General features: G+C 39.6%; 1 protein-coding gene across 5 annotated transcripts in view; it reads left to right on the top strand.

Moving 5' to 3' along the window:
* The window catches only part of LOC132214337 (centromere-associated protein E-like), a 64,457-nt gene that overhangs the window by 45,749 nt on the left and 3,265 nt on the right, over positions 1-15,443 (top strand). For all 5 annotated transcript variants that reach the window (XM_059661409.1, XM_059661420.1, XM_059661399.1 and 2 more), the window contains 8 exons: positions 2,959-3,156; positions 3,871-4,074; positions 6,095-6,313; positions 7,315-7,500; positions 9,370-9,482; positions 11,580-11,677; positions 13,291-13,474; positions 14,773-15,017. In XM_059661409.1, the coding sequence (XP_059517392.1) occupies positions 2,959-3,156; positions 3,871-4,074; positions 6,095-6,313; positions 7,315-7,500; positions 9,370-9,482; positions 11,580-11,677; positions 13,291-13,474; positions 14,773-15,017 (1,447 nt within the window). The remainder of the gene's footprint in view (positions 1-2,958; positions 3,157-3,870; positions 4,075-6,094; positions 6,314-7,314; positions 7,501-9,369; positions 9,483-11,579; positions 11,678-13,290; positions 13,475-14,772; positions 15,018-15,443) is intronic.

Here is a 15,443-nt window from a genome sequence, read left to right as displayed (position 1 = left end):
AGGACATACTGGGGAAAAAGTTAAAGAAGATAAGACCGTAGTGGAAGACAGACTCATTCAATGAAGCTGGGATGGAGTTCATTTTGCAGATAATGGGGAGCCACTGGAAAGTTATTTTTAAGTGGGGGCAGTAATGTGATTAGATTGCGATTTTAGATACTTCACTCTGGATGAAGAAGGTATGAGTTTGCAGGGGAAAAGCCTACTGGCAGAAAGAAAAGCCAAGAAGCAATTGTCCCGATGGGCTATTATGGGTGACTGAGCTACTAGTGAAGGATTCTATAGGGATAGGAGAGATGAAATAAATGAAATATTTAGCAGTTTAAAATCACAGGTCTGTTGGATAGTGGAGGTAGGGAGAAAAGTTGAGATTGCATCCCAGGATTTGAGTTTAGCCAAGTTTGTGAGTAGTGGAAGGAGGAGTGGGGTGAGGCAGGAAAGGAAGATCAGCTGTTTACTTTGAGATGTTTTGAGGTAGAAATACCTATCAGGGGACATTCAAGAAGAGAAACTCACTAGGCATGTCAACCAGTGGTCAGTGGTGCCAATTCAGTGCCAATGGAATCCCCAGTTTGGGGTGTGGTGAAGAAGGAAAGTTTATTCAGTGCAAAACAGCTCAATTGTGATACAGCATAGCTGTGAAAACAGCAGAGCTATAGACCAGCTCTGGGGCCAGACCCCCCTCCAGCTAGACAGCTCTGCTCTGCTCCATGCTGTTCCACCCTGCATTGTGTTGGTCTGCTCCATTCTGCTCTACCAAGACATCTTCAGTGTTTCACCTCAGCCAGGGAGATGCAGACTTCAGGCTTCCGTGGAAAGGGAAAGTACTCTCTCAGAGCCAGCGAAGAGTTGGCTTACATGGGCAGAAGTTCCCACCCCTGTCTCATGCCAGTGAGGACTCCAAATCCTCACAGTTTGATTGGTCCAAAAGGCACTGTCCTAATTGGTTAGAATAGAACCACTCTGACTGAAGCTGCACAGCTGATGGGGAAAGCCTCAGTCCTTTGGTTGAAATGGGATTCCAGGAACTCCTTTATAAGGGCTGGCTCAGATGTCCGAAACAGTGCAGAAACAGGCTGGGCAATGCAGAGTCAGGCAATTCAGTGTAGGCTTCTTCATGAAATGCAATTTGCATGAGAGGCCGCTGTGCAAGAATGGCTGCTAGGCTTTGCTTTTTAAAATTTATTTGAGCCCAGTTAGCCGCTAGGAGCCCTCCTTAGTAGGTGTCCTTCCCCCCCCCCCCCCCCCCCCCACCCCCCCCAAGGCTCACAGCATTTAGCTGTAAGTCTGAAGTTTGTCAGAAGAGTCAGGACTAAAGATAAAGATTTGGGATTCATCAGTATATACATGATGGCTAATATGTGTAAGTTCACCCAGAAAGCATAATCCTATATAATAAAAGCCTAATATGCTAAGTGTCCAGTCGTCCATCCAACCAATCAAAGTGTAATATGCTAATGATATGCTAAGGTCACTCAGCTGCTAGCTATGACATGCACTGACCACCAAGGGGCAGACAGTCAGCTGGTGGACCGGTTGCTATGATGTGCACTGACCACCAGGGAGCAGATGCTCTAACTGGTAGGTTAGCTTGCTACTGGGATCCAGCCAATCAGGACTGAGCGAGATGAGCCAGACACACACTGGAGTCCTCCTGTGGTCCCTCCCTGCCTGGCCAAACTCCTGTGTCCCTCCCCTGCCCTGATCTTGCACTGGTGGGGTCCCTTGGCCTAGCCTGTGCCCTTTTGCAATCCGGAACCCCTTGGGGATGTCAAAGAGCCAGTTTCAGGTTGATCCTACTCAATGCAGGAGCTGCCCCCTGGTAGTCAGTGCACTCCCACGGGGGGAAGCGCTGCTCAACCAGAAGCCAGGCTCATGGCTGGCAAGCACAGCGGTGGTGGTGGGAGCCTCTCCTGCCTCCATGGCAGCACTAAGGATGTCCAACTACCATCAGTTGAATATTCCCCAAGGGCTCCCAGACTGTGAGAGGGCACAGGCTAGGCTGATGGACACCCCCACTCCCCCAAGTGCACGAATTTTGTGCACTGGGCCTCTAGTAGAGGAATAAAAGCCTTGGGGTAATAAGAGAACTCTGGGAAAGATAAAGTTTCAAGAGCAGTAACAGAAAAGAACACATGGGATCGAGGTTGGAAAAATGAGACAGGAGAGAACCAAACCAAAGTGTGTCACTCAGGTCAGTAAAGGAGAGTAAGTCAAATAACTCAGCAGCCAGAATATGAACTGAAGAGGTCCCCTCAATTTGTTGATAATAGAGCTCGTTAGGACCTTTGTCAGAGCAGTTTTTGTTGATTGGTTAAGGAAGAGGCCAAATTATAAGAGGTTCAGGAATAGTGGAAGTTGAGGAAGTAGGAAGCAAGTGTCTCCTATCTAGTTAAATTGCCCCTCAGGTTCTGATAGTCATTCCCAAATCCTATCAGATATCCAGAATTTATTCATGAAGTCCATGGACCATATGACATTCAAATTATTGTCACCTTGAAGTCAAATATCTAGATATGCTTGACAAGAAAGTCTTGAGGCATGGCACACCCATGCTGATTACCAAACCAAGATAGGCAGAAGAGGGTGTTGAAAATGAATTATCAGGTATCTAGCTGGAAAACCTGGGTGATTGGTGATATAATTAACCAGAAGGAGCCAATAAAGAAAGTTGGATTTTCAGGAAGGAAAGATCATGTTACCTTTTAAACATTGAATCTGGGGTATTTTTATGATAACAATAAGGTATATCCAGTAAGAAGTCAGAAATAAGGACCCAAAAGTTACTCTTCCAAGATGCTGAGAGGAGAAAGTTGGGGACAGAGAGGCTCTTTCCTTTTTCCTCACTTGTCAGAGGATATAGATAAATGCAGTGCCATCCACCTTCAGTCTTGAGGGTTTAAAACATCCTCTAAATGTGAGATAAGTTTAATTTCCCAATGTTTGTTTCTCTTCCAGTATGCTTTAAGCAATGTTATAATGATAAAGAAAGAACAGCACGAATCCATCAATAAATTTGAAATGGTTTTCATTGATGAAGTGGAAAAACAAAATGAGCTGATAAGTCAACTTGAGCACCTTCCCCAAGGTTATGATGTATCATCCAGAGAGTTAAGGGACCTCAAATTGAGCCAGAAGGTGGATCTACATATTCAGGTATAATTTATTTTAAATGGATTTAATTCGATTTTGAGCCTTTTTTAGCAAGTAGGTACCTTTTCATGTGCTTAGAGGCATTTTCATTTACCAAAAATTAAAAATAAGCTACAGAATATCAGCTGGCCAGATGTAAAGAGTACCAAGTCATAGAGGGGCCTCCTTTCAGAACTCGGCTGATTCAGAAAAAATGTAACAATATCAGCAAGTGGGAATTCATGGAACCCCAGAATAAGTTTCTAAGTGCCGTCTAACGCTTCCTAGACCTGTGACTAGGAGTAGGAAACATTTTTATTGTAACAGCTGCACATAGAATGTTTGCTCTCAGCCAGAAGTGTGAGGCTAGCATCTAATTCCTAACTTGCATGTACATCTTGCTATATGCACAGAAAAGTGATATCCAGAAGCATTTCACATATTATTATTAGTCACAGATTTATAGTTTTGACAGATTTTAATTCTAACAGGCAGAATTTGTGGGCATGCCTCTGTTACGTAGCCTATACTGCCAAAATTTTATTCAAATAACTAAAATAAAGTTTTAGACTAGAATTTTATTTCTAATATTATTAGAAGAACTAGAATTATATTTACTTCAAAAATATCAAGAGTGAGAGTTCAGTAAGATATTTTCCTCTTTTTATGATATTTGTGTGATATTTAGATAAAAACTTCCCCAATGTTCATGAATTTACTGCTTACTTTTTAATACAGGAAATTCTCAAAGATTTTTCAGAAAGTGACTCCCACATCATAAAGGCTGAATTTCAACAAGTACTCAGTAATAGGAAAGAGATAACCCACTTTTTGGGAGAGTGGTTGAATACTCATTTTGATATAGAAAAGCTTAAAAGTGGAATCCAGAAAGAAAACGAAAGGATTTTTCAAGTGAATAAGTTCTATAATAACAGAATAATTGTAAGTAGCAGTTTTTATTGTGCTACCTATTCTTTTCGTTGTGTGCTTTAATTTTTCTACCTCATTCTTAAAAGGACTTAGAGCAACCGGATTTTTAAGTATGTTTTCTTTCACTTATTTGTGGGGGGGAAAATTGACTATGTAGAACATGTTCTTCCTCTAACATTATGCTTCCTTAAGATAAATCTACCAACTTGTAAAGAAGATAACAAAACATGGGTGTGTGATACCACTTCCCACTTGTGAAATCATGAACCCTCTTGTCACTCTCCTTTCTTTCCTCGCTTTTCACTGCTTCTGTAGGAACTGAGCCCTTTCCCTAAGTAGCCTCAGACACGGGGAGACGTGCGTTGTGGTGCGGCCATAGACAAGTCTGGAAAGCTACTCTCGTGAGGCCTCATGTGCTTTTCATCTAGTGGGTCACTATCATATGCTCTATCCTTCAACTTGATGTTTGAAAATGTAGTTTGTATCATTGTTCCCAAGTTGATCAGCCTGGTAGATTGATGCATAAGAACCAGCCTTGCTTAAGATCAGTTTATTAATTTGTTATACTTTCCACTGATCAGAATATTAATGCTGCTTTTTGAAGTAATCCCTGCTTTATATATATATATCTGATAAGACATGTAGTAATCAGAAAGTTGCTTCTTATATATGCAATTGGAGCTAAGCGTGCTAGAGTATGTAGCTTTTAAGATTGTTTTTTAATTTCATGTGTTTGGGTAGTTCTTAACACTTCGATTTCATCTGAAAACTATTTAAGTTACATTGAAATATAGATACTGTTAAATGGATAGTTAAAAAGTCCGCAACCAATAGAGAAAAGAATAAAACCAATATTTAGATAAACTCCATATAATTCAGAGTTTTTTGTAATATGGGATTTCTACCATGTGAGTCAGCATGGAGATGAGGCATCTGTCAGCACCCTGGCAGTAGGAATTGGTAACTTTCTATGGTGTGAGGTCGGTAGTCCAGTGCCAAGGGAAGTCCAGGGTACCAGTAAGAATACAACTAATTGAGGATGCAGGTCTGACAGAATGACCAATAAGCCATTTGTGATGAGAGCAAAAAGAATATTCTATAGGAATTAATAAAAGAAAGGATGAGTAATTTCAGAGTTAGTTATCCTTCATTGTAAAAGACAGTATTGATTGCTATTCCCCTCAATGCAGGAGCTTCCCCCTGGTGGTCAGTACACTCCCACAGGGAGAGCACTGCTCAGCCAGAAGCCAGGTTCACAGCTGGTTAGCGCAGTGGTGGTGGCTGGAGCCTCTCCCCTCTCTGTGGCAACACTAAGAACCCCTAAGGGGATGTCCACCAAGGGGTTCTGGACTGCAAGTGGGCATTCGCCGGGCTGAGGGACCCCCGCGCCCCAGTGCATGAATGTTGTGCACCAGGCCTCTAGTGTTTTACAAATAAATATAATCCTCTCCAGTCCTTAGCCTTCTTTTATTCTCCTCAACATCCAACATCATCTAAAATGTTAGGAACCAATGCAAACCACAAAGAATGTTTATTGCCCTGGCCAGTGTGGCTCAGTTGATTGAGCATCATCCCATGCACTGAAAGGTCACCACTGGTTCGATTCCTGCTCAGGGCACATGCCCAGGTTGGGAGTTTGATCCCCAGTTGGGGTGCGGGCGGGAGGCAGTCGATGAATACTAGGCTCTCATATCAATGTGTCTCTCTCTTTCTCTCTCTCTCTCTCTCTCTCTCTCTCTCTCACTCTCCCTCCCTCCCCCCTTCTTCTCTCCTCTCCCTCCCTCTCTCCCTCTCCCCCTCCCTCCCTCCCCCTCTCCCCTTTTCTCTCTCTAAAATCAATAAAATTATTAAAAATAAAAAAGAATGTTTACATTCTTTTATGTTCTTCACAAACTGTTCTAGAATGTTTGGAAAATGAATTTCAACATATACTAGTATCTTGTCCTAGAATTCTAATATTTTTCATAGGGTTTTTTTCTTTTAGGTATGTAATTCGCTTTAGAGTTATAATGGTATTTTTACTATTCAATAGACTATAGTGAATGAATCAACAGAATTTGAGGAAAGAAATGCTACTTTAGCCAAAGAATGGGAACTTGACCTGAAATCAATGAAAGAGGAAAATGAAAAACTGTTTAAAAACTACCAAACTTTGAAGATCTCTCGGACACCTGGTGCCCTTGCTAATCCTACTACACAAGACGATAAGAATCTTCATGTTACATCGAGAGACACACAGCCAATCACAGAGGTATGTTAATTTTTTATATTTTTCAATTTGCAGCTTCATCACAAAGTTAAAGATGTATCTCATACAACATTTCAGAGCAGAATTATACTATTGAATACATCAATTAAGGAACATGGACCAGTCTTTGTGTGTTTGTGTGTGTGTGTGTGTGTGTGTGTGTGTGTGTGTGTGATAGGCTTGTTTGATTTATTGATGATAACCATTCTGATAGGCCTGAGGTTTTAATTTACATCACTCTGATGATTAGTGACATTGAACACTTTTCATATGTCTATCAGCCATCTGTATGTCCTCTTTGGAGAAGTGTCTATTTGTTTCCTTTGCCCATTTTTTCATTGGATTGTCTTCTTGGTGTTGGGTTGTATAAGTTTATATATATTTAATTGATTTCAGAGAGGAGGGGAGAGGGAGAGAAAGATAAAAACATCAATAATGAGAATCATTGATTGGCTGCCTCCTGCATGCCCCACACTGGGGAACCCCCAACCCGGGCATGTGCCCTAACTGGAATCGAACTGTGACTTCCTCATTCACAGGTCAACACTCAACCGCTGAGCCAGCCAGCCAGGCGAGTTGTAGAAGTTCTTTACGTATTTGGGGAATTAGCCCCTTATCAGAGGTATCATTGGCAAATATGTTCTCCCATACAGTGGGTTCCCTTTTCATTTTGTTGCTGGTTTTTTATGGATTTTTTTTGTTTATTTTCGCTTTTTGTTTTTTTGCTGTGTGGAACCTTATTAGTTTGATGTAGTGCCATTTGTTTGTTTTTTTCTTTGTTCCCTTTGCCCTATGAGATATATCAACAAAAATATTATTACGCAAAATATCTAAGATTTTATTGCCTATGTTTCCTTCTAGGCTTTTTATGGTTTCATGACTTACATTTAATTTAAGTCTTTTATTCAGTTTGAGTTTATTGTGTTTAGTGAGAGTTTGTGGTCTAGTTTCATGTTTTCGCATGTACCTGTCCAATTTTCCGATATGTGTCTTTTTTTTTATAGAAAATTCAAGAGCTGGAAGCTTCACTGCATGAAGCTAAAGAAAGTGCTATGCATAAGGAAGGCAAGATTATAAACATGCAGAAAGAACTTCAGATGACTTATGATATAATATCAAAACTACAAGCACAAGTTAATGAATCAAATAAATGCCTTGAGAAAACAAAAGAAATGACCCAAGAACTTCAGGTAACTTCACAAATTCATAAATAAGAGGGGTTGTTTTTTCCTTTTACTGTTGAATTTGGCAGATCATTTGGGAACCCAGGCTTTTACTTCAACTTCCTATTAGCTAGGTATGTCTCAAATTCAATACTCAGGCTTTGAAAAAGCAAGTAACAACTTAGAAATGAAATACAGGAATATAATAATGATTATTTATATCTTTCTAGAAAAAAATTTAAAAGAAATAGATATTTTTAATAATTTAAGATGTGTGCTCATTTTTCAAAAATGCTTCTTAATATTTAACACTCCTTATAAGATAAGTACACTTTGAAAAATTATTTTTTCTATTTTAATGCCCTACTTATTGAGTCTACCTATTAGCCAGTAGCTTATGGGCTGAATCTGACCTATGGTCTTTAGAAGTAACAGTCATTTCAGTGTTTTTTACACAACACATCCTCATTTATCACATCCTTAACCCACTCCCTTTTGTTTTAGCTCCAGCCACTTCTCACACTTCTGCTACTTGAGTCTGGCCCTAATAGACATTTAAGTTTGCTACTCTGGCTCCAGTGTCGTGTCATTTCAGTTAATTAGAAAGAAGTAAAACATGTGTGCTCTTCCCTAGTTGGTTTGGCTCAGTGGAAAGAACATTGGCCCATGGACTGAAGGGTTCTGGGTTCAATTCTGGCCAAGGGCACATATCTCAGGTGCAGGCTCTATCCAACCTTGGTTGGGGCACATGCGGGAGGCAACCAATTGATGTGTCTTTCTCAAATGGATATTTCTCTCTCTGTCTCCCTCCCTCCCTTCCACTCTCTCTAAAAATCAATGGAAAAATATCCTCAGGTGAGGATTAACAACAACAAAAAAGAATGTGTACTCTTTTTATTACTTAACATTTGTTCAATGAGACATTCATTAAAAAAAGAATTCTATATGTATGTATTTATATATGGACTATAGGCCCGGTGCACGAAATTCGTGCATGGGGTGGGGGGAGGGTGTCCCTCAGCCCAGCCTGCACCCTCTCCAATCTGGGACCCCTCGAGGGATGTCCAACTGCCTGTTTAGGCCCGATCCCATTGGGCCTAAATGGGCAGTCGGACATCTCTCTCACAATCCAGGACTGCTGGCTTTCAACCACTCACCTGCCTGCCTGCCTGATTGCCCCTAACCACTTCTGCCTGCCAGTCTGATCACCCCCTAACCACTCCCCTGCCAGCCTGATAGACTCCCAACTGCTCCCCTGCTGGCCCAGTAACCCCTTACTGCCCTCCTCTGCCATCCTGGTCGCCCCCAACTTTCAGGCCTCCCTTTCAGGCCTAGTCCCTCCCCTCCTGACGTGATAGCCCACAACTGCCCTCCCCTGCTGGCCATCTTGTCGTGGCCATCTTGGTGTGTTGGAGTGATGGTCAATTTGCATATTGCCTCTTTATTAGATAGGATAATTTGTTTCTTAGTGGAAAATAGATATATTTATGTCACTGGATTGAACCATCTTTGAATACAATGCTATATAATACTTTGTGCCTTGAATTCAATTCTATTTTTATAATTTCTGATGGTTTTTTTGTTTCATTTTCCTAACTTTGTTTCATTTGTCTACCCATTTCTTTATTTTCAACTTTTGTGTTTTATTTTGTAGTTACTGTTTTTTAATTGGGGAAATAATTTGTTTTAAGAAATAAAATTCTTCATATGTTCTCTACATACTAGTTTCCAATAGCTTCAAATATACTTCACATCAAATATCTATTTGTTATTCATTTTAGGGTTCAAATTTGTGCCTTTCCCATTTTTCATAAATGTAGAGTTTGCTGTTTGAAAATGTTTCTACCAATAAAGTGAAACTGCTCTAAACTTATATCTTTCTTTTCTCTAAAAAAGGACAAAGTTGCTTTAGGAGCCAAACCCTATAAAGAAGAAATTGAAGATCTCAAAATGAAGCTGGTGAAAACAGATCTAGAGAATATGAAAATTGTCAAGGAGCTTGAAAAGGAGTATGTCCTTGCCTTAATTGAACATGACTTTACTATCTTAAATTTTCTTTCCAAATGATATATTTCTTTTCATTAGTTAACTTTTGAAAATACTGTTGTTATGGCTTTTTTTAAAATGAATACAAACAACCACAGGGTTTTAATTTGTTAAATTCTCATTATATATGCAAAGATTTTAAAAAGTAAGCACAATTCTGACCAATTACTAACACACTCTGTGTTGGATTGCTTCCTGCTTAATCACATATCAGTAGCTTAAAATGGCCTTTTTATGCTTGAAAGTGAATGTTAAGAAAGTGCGTGTGTGGCCCTGGCAGGTTGATAAGTTGGTTGGAGCACCATCCCCTACAACCCAAGGGTTTCAGATTCGATTCTGGTCAGGGCACCATGCATACCTAGTATCCTGAGCAGGCAATTGATTGAGATAACTGATTGATGTTTCTCACATCGATGTTTCTACCTCTCTTCTTCTCTCTCTTCTTTTCTCCTCCTCTTCTTCTTCTTCTTCTTCTTCTTCTTCTTCTTCTTCTTCTTCTTCTTCTTCTTCTTCTTCTTCTTCTTCTTCTTCTTCTTCTTCTTCTTCTTCTTCTTCTTCTTCTTCTTCTTCTTCTTCTTCTTCCTCCTTCCTCTTCCTCCTTCCTCTTCCTCCTTCCTCTTCCTCCTTCCTCTTCTTCCTTCTTCTTCTTCCTCTTTTTTTCTTCTTCTTCTTCTTCTTCTTCTTCTTCTTCTTCTCTTCCTTTTCTCCTCCTCCTCCTCCTCCTCCTCCTCTTCCTCCTCCTCCTCCTCCTCCTCCTCCTCCTTCTTCTCCTTCTTCTCCTTCTTCTCCTCCTCCTCCTCCTTCCTCTTCTGTCTCTCCCCCCCCTCTCTCTCTGTCTCCATTCCCCCCCACCCCCCATCCCTTCTCCTTCCCTCCCGTCCTTTCTCCCTTCCTCTCAGAATCAATTAAAAAAAATCCTGCCTAGCCAGTGTGGGTCAGTGATTGAGCGTGGACCTATGAACCGGGAGGACACGATTCTATTCCTGGTCAGGACACATGCCCAAGTTGAGGGCTTGATTGATCCCCTGTGTGGAGCATGCAGGAGGCAGCCAATCAAATGATTCTTTCTCATCATTGATGTTTCTATCTCTCTCTCCCTTCCTCTCTGAAATCAATAAAAATACATTTTTTTAAATCCTCAGGTGAGGATTTTTTTAAAAAATGTGTATGTGTATGTAAATGTGTATTTAGCAGTTTGACTAAGGTTTCTGTTGCTTCTCAGTTTCATTTGTTCTTCCTATTGTGTTTTTATGTAAAGGTTGTATAGGGTGGAGCCAAAGTAGGTTCACAGTTTTTCATATGGAAAATAATACAATAATTAGTATTACAAGAATAAACTGTTTCCCATATTCACAACTGTAAACCTACTTTTATCACACCCTGTAATTCCTTTGAAATTATAGTACCTAGCGCTCAAAAGCATGTCCTCTTGTTGTTGCTTTATCTATGTATGGTACTGCACATACTAGCGTGCCTCAAGTTCATTGTGGTACAGCATGATGAAGATAACATTAAAATAAAGTTGGGTAACCTGAATTAGAAATATAATGTTGCCATTTATTAATATATTAATTTGCAAGTTGTTTAATCTCTCTGCTCCTCAGTAATAATTAATAAAAGGATAGATTTGTACTAGAAGATTTCTGAAGATCCCTTCTGATTTCTAACACTTTATTCTTCCTATAAATCTTTAATAAATATTTAATGATAATATATATAAATTTGTGCCAAAAGATAGCACTCTGAATCTTTATGCATTCTAATCAGCCTTCCATTGATAACACTACTGGTTTTAATGAAACTAATATCCAATTAATAGCTATTGAGCTTCCACAAATTTAAAAGGCTGGTTTCTCAATGTTAAATCATTGCCCCTGAAAGCAAACAGGATACTTCCAATTTGATGGTATTATAGCTACAAAGTGCATGATACCAGGGTATTATGTCAGTGTGATATACCTTAATAGAAAATTCTTGTCAGCAGTTTTGTTTATTCTTCTATTAAAAGTTAGTTGCTGGGTTCTTATATATATATATATATCTATTGTTGTTTTTATTAGAATAGCTTCTACAAAAGCCACTGTAGAATATCAAAAAGAAGCTATAAGGGTATTGAGAGAAAATCTTAGAAGAAATCAACAAGCCCAAGATACCTCAAGTAAGTAGAAACTGCTGGTGTTTCCAGGTCCTGTTCATTTTACTTCTCAATACACTTACACAGTTTGAGAACTACTATTATATATGTGATAGTCAAGAACAAATCACTAATTTAGAAAGAACTGCTTTTAAAATGAATTTATTGCAATTATATTTCTCTTGTGACATCTCCTATAATGTCAGCTGTTTACCCATTATAGGTTCTTGAAGAATATTAATTTTACCATTGCATTATCAGATCTTTACATATTAGGGAAGATATTCAGTACTATAAAAGAATGACTTAACTATCAAGATAGAAGTACCTTCCCAATAAAAATCCAAACATATCTTAATAGATTTTAATATTATACATAGTAAAATATAATATGCATAATACAAATAAGGAAGTATCCTACTTGTTCTTAATACTGAAAATACAGGATTTATGCTTACTTGTAAACTCTTTAAAATTTATCTTAGGTATAGTTATCAAATCTAATAATCAAATTTCTGCATATACATTCCTCAAACTATACTTTATTCCATAGTCCTATCTCTTGTGTTTCATCTTCCAAGAGAGAATGCTGAACAGTTCTTAGGGCAGCTTCATATAATATACCAAGCAATGAACTAAAAGTCAGGGGCAGGTCAATCAACTGATTGCCCTCACTTAATGGCTGTGAGAAATCGAGGGGACCACACCTGACCTTCTAGCATACGTGTGTACACATGTTGTGAGGATCACGCTAAAAGTGGTGTATGAAAGCACACTGAATATTCTAAATGTCAAGCAAATGTAAGATGATATTTGGGTGTATTGTCTGTTTACTTAAAAAAGAAATTAGAGATAGTGTTAAAGATGTTGTCTAGAACATAATTTAGTTGAATGTCCCTACTGCCTATTGCAGCTCCTATATGGGAAACTTCAATGGGTAAAAATAGAACGAGGTCTCTTTGTTGTGACATTAGGGTCAGGATAATAGTTCTTGAATAGTAAGTGATTTTTAAGTATACCTTGTGCCTGAAATCAAAATAATTCAAAAGAAAATGGACATTGAGTATCTTCACACTTTACCCCCTTTATAATTATCATTGATTATTTCTAATTATTTAGTGGACTATTCTAAGCTACTCACATTTTTATGCAGTTTTACCTAAAATTTACAAAACAATTCCTCATACCACTTTTTTTATACATATAGTGTAGAGTATAGGATAATATATGCTTTAACATAATTCTAAGGTTTGTTTAGTTAACAAGTGTGTGTTGAGTATTTACAGTGCACTGAGTGGCTGGGGTGGGCCCCACACACACATTCTGTGTTGGAAGAAGCCCTTCAGGTGATTCCTCTGATGCAAGAGACAGTTCAGTGGAGGACAACTCTAATTAGAGAGGGTTGCTGCTGTGCAGTTATGGGGAAAGGCTTCAGCAGGATTATGGTAGCAAAACTGGTGGATGGAGAACAGCAGGAAGAATCTAGAGATATTTAGAATTGATGATGGAACAGGCACTGGAAGTCAGGTAGAAGAAGAAATTCAAGGATGATTTCCAGGGAGATGGTGGTTGAGACGTGTTGGGTTTTAGAATGACTTCTTGCATTTGGTAATGTTTCCTTTATTTGCCTCCCACAGTTGTACTAGAAGTTAATGATTCTAAACCTTCCAATAAACCCCTCACATGTGGGGGTGGCAGTGGCATTGTACAAAGCACAAAAGCTCTTATTTTGAAAAGTGAAAATGTACGACTAAAAAAGGAAATTTCTAAATTGAAGCAGCAAAATGAACAGCTAATACACCAAAAGAATGAACCATTAAGGTAAGAGCTGTTTACATGGTACAGAAATTATGTTTATGGCTGTTACATGTTGGGGAGGAAAGTATATATCCATACATATGTGTTTTTTGCAATTAGCAACCCTTCAAACATGGGGAAAGTAATTTTTAGAGTTCATGTAATGTGTCTTTAAAAGGAATAAGAATATGGTAACACTAGTCCAGATGTTTACTATCAGTCAACTGACCTCTTTTTGACTAAACCAAGAACCAAGATGTGAACAGAGATCTTTGAGGGGGCAGCTTAAATATACTGCATGTCCATATACCAAAGTCATAAGGCCTTACTCAATAGAGGACTCCTTAGGGCCATTTTTGTAACCTGCTTCCTTTTACTTTACAAGCAGTTTTAACAAACTTATTTGGCTTCTACCAAAGATTAGAATCCTGTGCTAATCCTGTATACTAAAACCCTAATATGCAAATAGACCAAACGAGGGAACCACCAGTCACTATACACACCACCAGGGGGCAGACACTCAAAGCAGGAGCTTCCCCCTGGTGGTCAGTGTGTTCCCACAGGGGGAGTGCTGCTCAGCCAGAAGCCAGGCTCACGGCTGGCAAGTGCAGTGGTGGTGGTGAGAGCCTCTCCCGCCTCCACTGAAGGTGGGTAGTAAGGAGCAAGGAGTCCCAGGCTGTGAGAGGGTGCAGGCCAGGCTGAGGGGACACCCCCACCCCCAGTGCACAAAATTTCATGCACCGGGCCTCTAGTCTACTAATGATATAGTAGAAGAAAAGTAGGCATCAAATAATTACACAAATAACTAAATCTTTCTAATGAGTGTTGTTAAACAAATGAAAGAGTTTACCAGAGGGATCAAACTTTAAGTGATAAAGAGGGCTGGTGATGAAGAGACTAATCTATGAATAAATCTGGATAATGAGTACAAGTTGAGCTGGATGAAAGGAGAGATAGGTAAGCCTCCTGGGCCCACAGAACAGCTTGTGCACAAGCTGTGAGTGAGAAAGAATAACCAGTTAGGTGGAACTGAAAGACATCCACTGTGGCCAGATCATAGAGAATGAGACAAATGCAAGATGAGGTGCCATGGGTGCTAGATTCCACAGGCCCTCATAGATCATTCTGAGGAAGTTTGGGTGGTATCCTAGATGTAATAGGAGGATGACCTCCACTACAGGATTTGAAGCTGGGGCCTGGTGAGATCAGGTAGCATCTCTGGCTACTGGAGGTCTATAAGGAAACCCAATTTAGGAATCTTGTTTGTTGTAGTCTTACAGTCTTCTTTCTCTTCCTCTTTCCTCCTGTCCTCCCCATTTAAGCAATAATCATCATCTTTCCAATGAGGCTCTCAAAGATGTAACTTGTGAGAATTCTCCAAAGACTCCAAAAAGAACAGCTTCTGAAAAGAGACACCGAACACCTTCTCAGTGCAAGGAGCAGAATTTACAAGATCCTGTGCCAAAGGAATCACCAAAATCTCGGTTTTTTGACAGCCGGTCGAAGTCCTTTCCAGTACCCCATCCAGTTCGCTATTTTGATAACTCAGGTTTAGGCCTTTGTCCAGGTGGGTAAATATGTACTGGTTCCTTGGGAATCAGGGGGTAACAGTTGGGACTTAACTGTACTATGTGGCCCCATAGGGCAAGTTTTGACGAGAAGGAGGTGAGCCGGTGATGTGCACAGCCTTCATTTGCTGCCTTTGTGAGAGTTTCTCCAAAGCCCAGCACTGAGGTCCAGTCACTCCAAGTGAAGACTTTATTCTGCCTCTTAAACCCTCAAGCTTTTCCCCAAAGATAGACAAAGCAACTCTCTCAAGGACATAAAGACACTACCCTATATACAGAACTTACTGAAAAAGACTTTCTCATCCATTCAGTGGGCCAGTAGTCCCAATAGCATTATATTCATTGGCTTGTATCATTTACTTATTAACTCATTCAGTAAACAATATTTTGACCAACTATGTGCCACACATTAGACCCTGATGGTA

The sequence above is a fragment of the Myotis daubentonii genome, chromosome 1 (genome assembly GCF_963259705.1).
Source record: "Myotis daubentonii chromosome 1, mMyoDau2.1, whole genome shotgun sequence".
Lineage (NCBI taxonomy): Eukaryota > Metazoa > Chordata > Mammalia > Chiroptera > Vespertilionidae > Myotis > Myotis daubentonii.
This window is presented reverse-complemented; position numbering and strand designations above follow the sequence as displayed.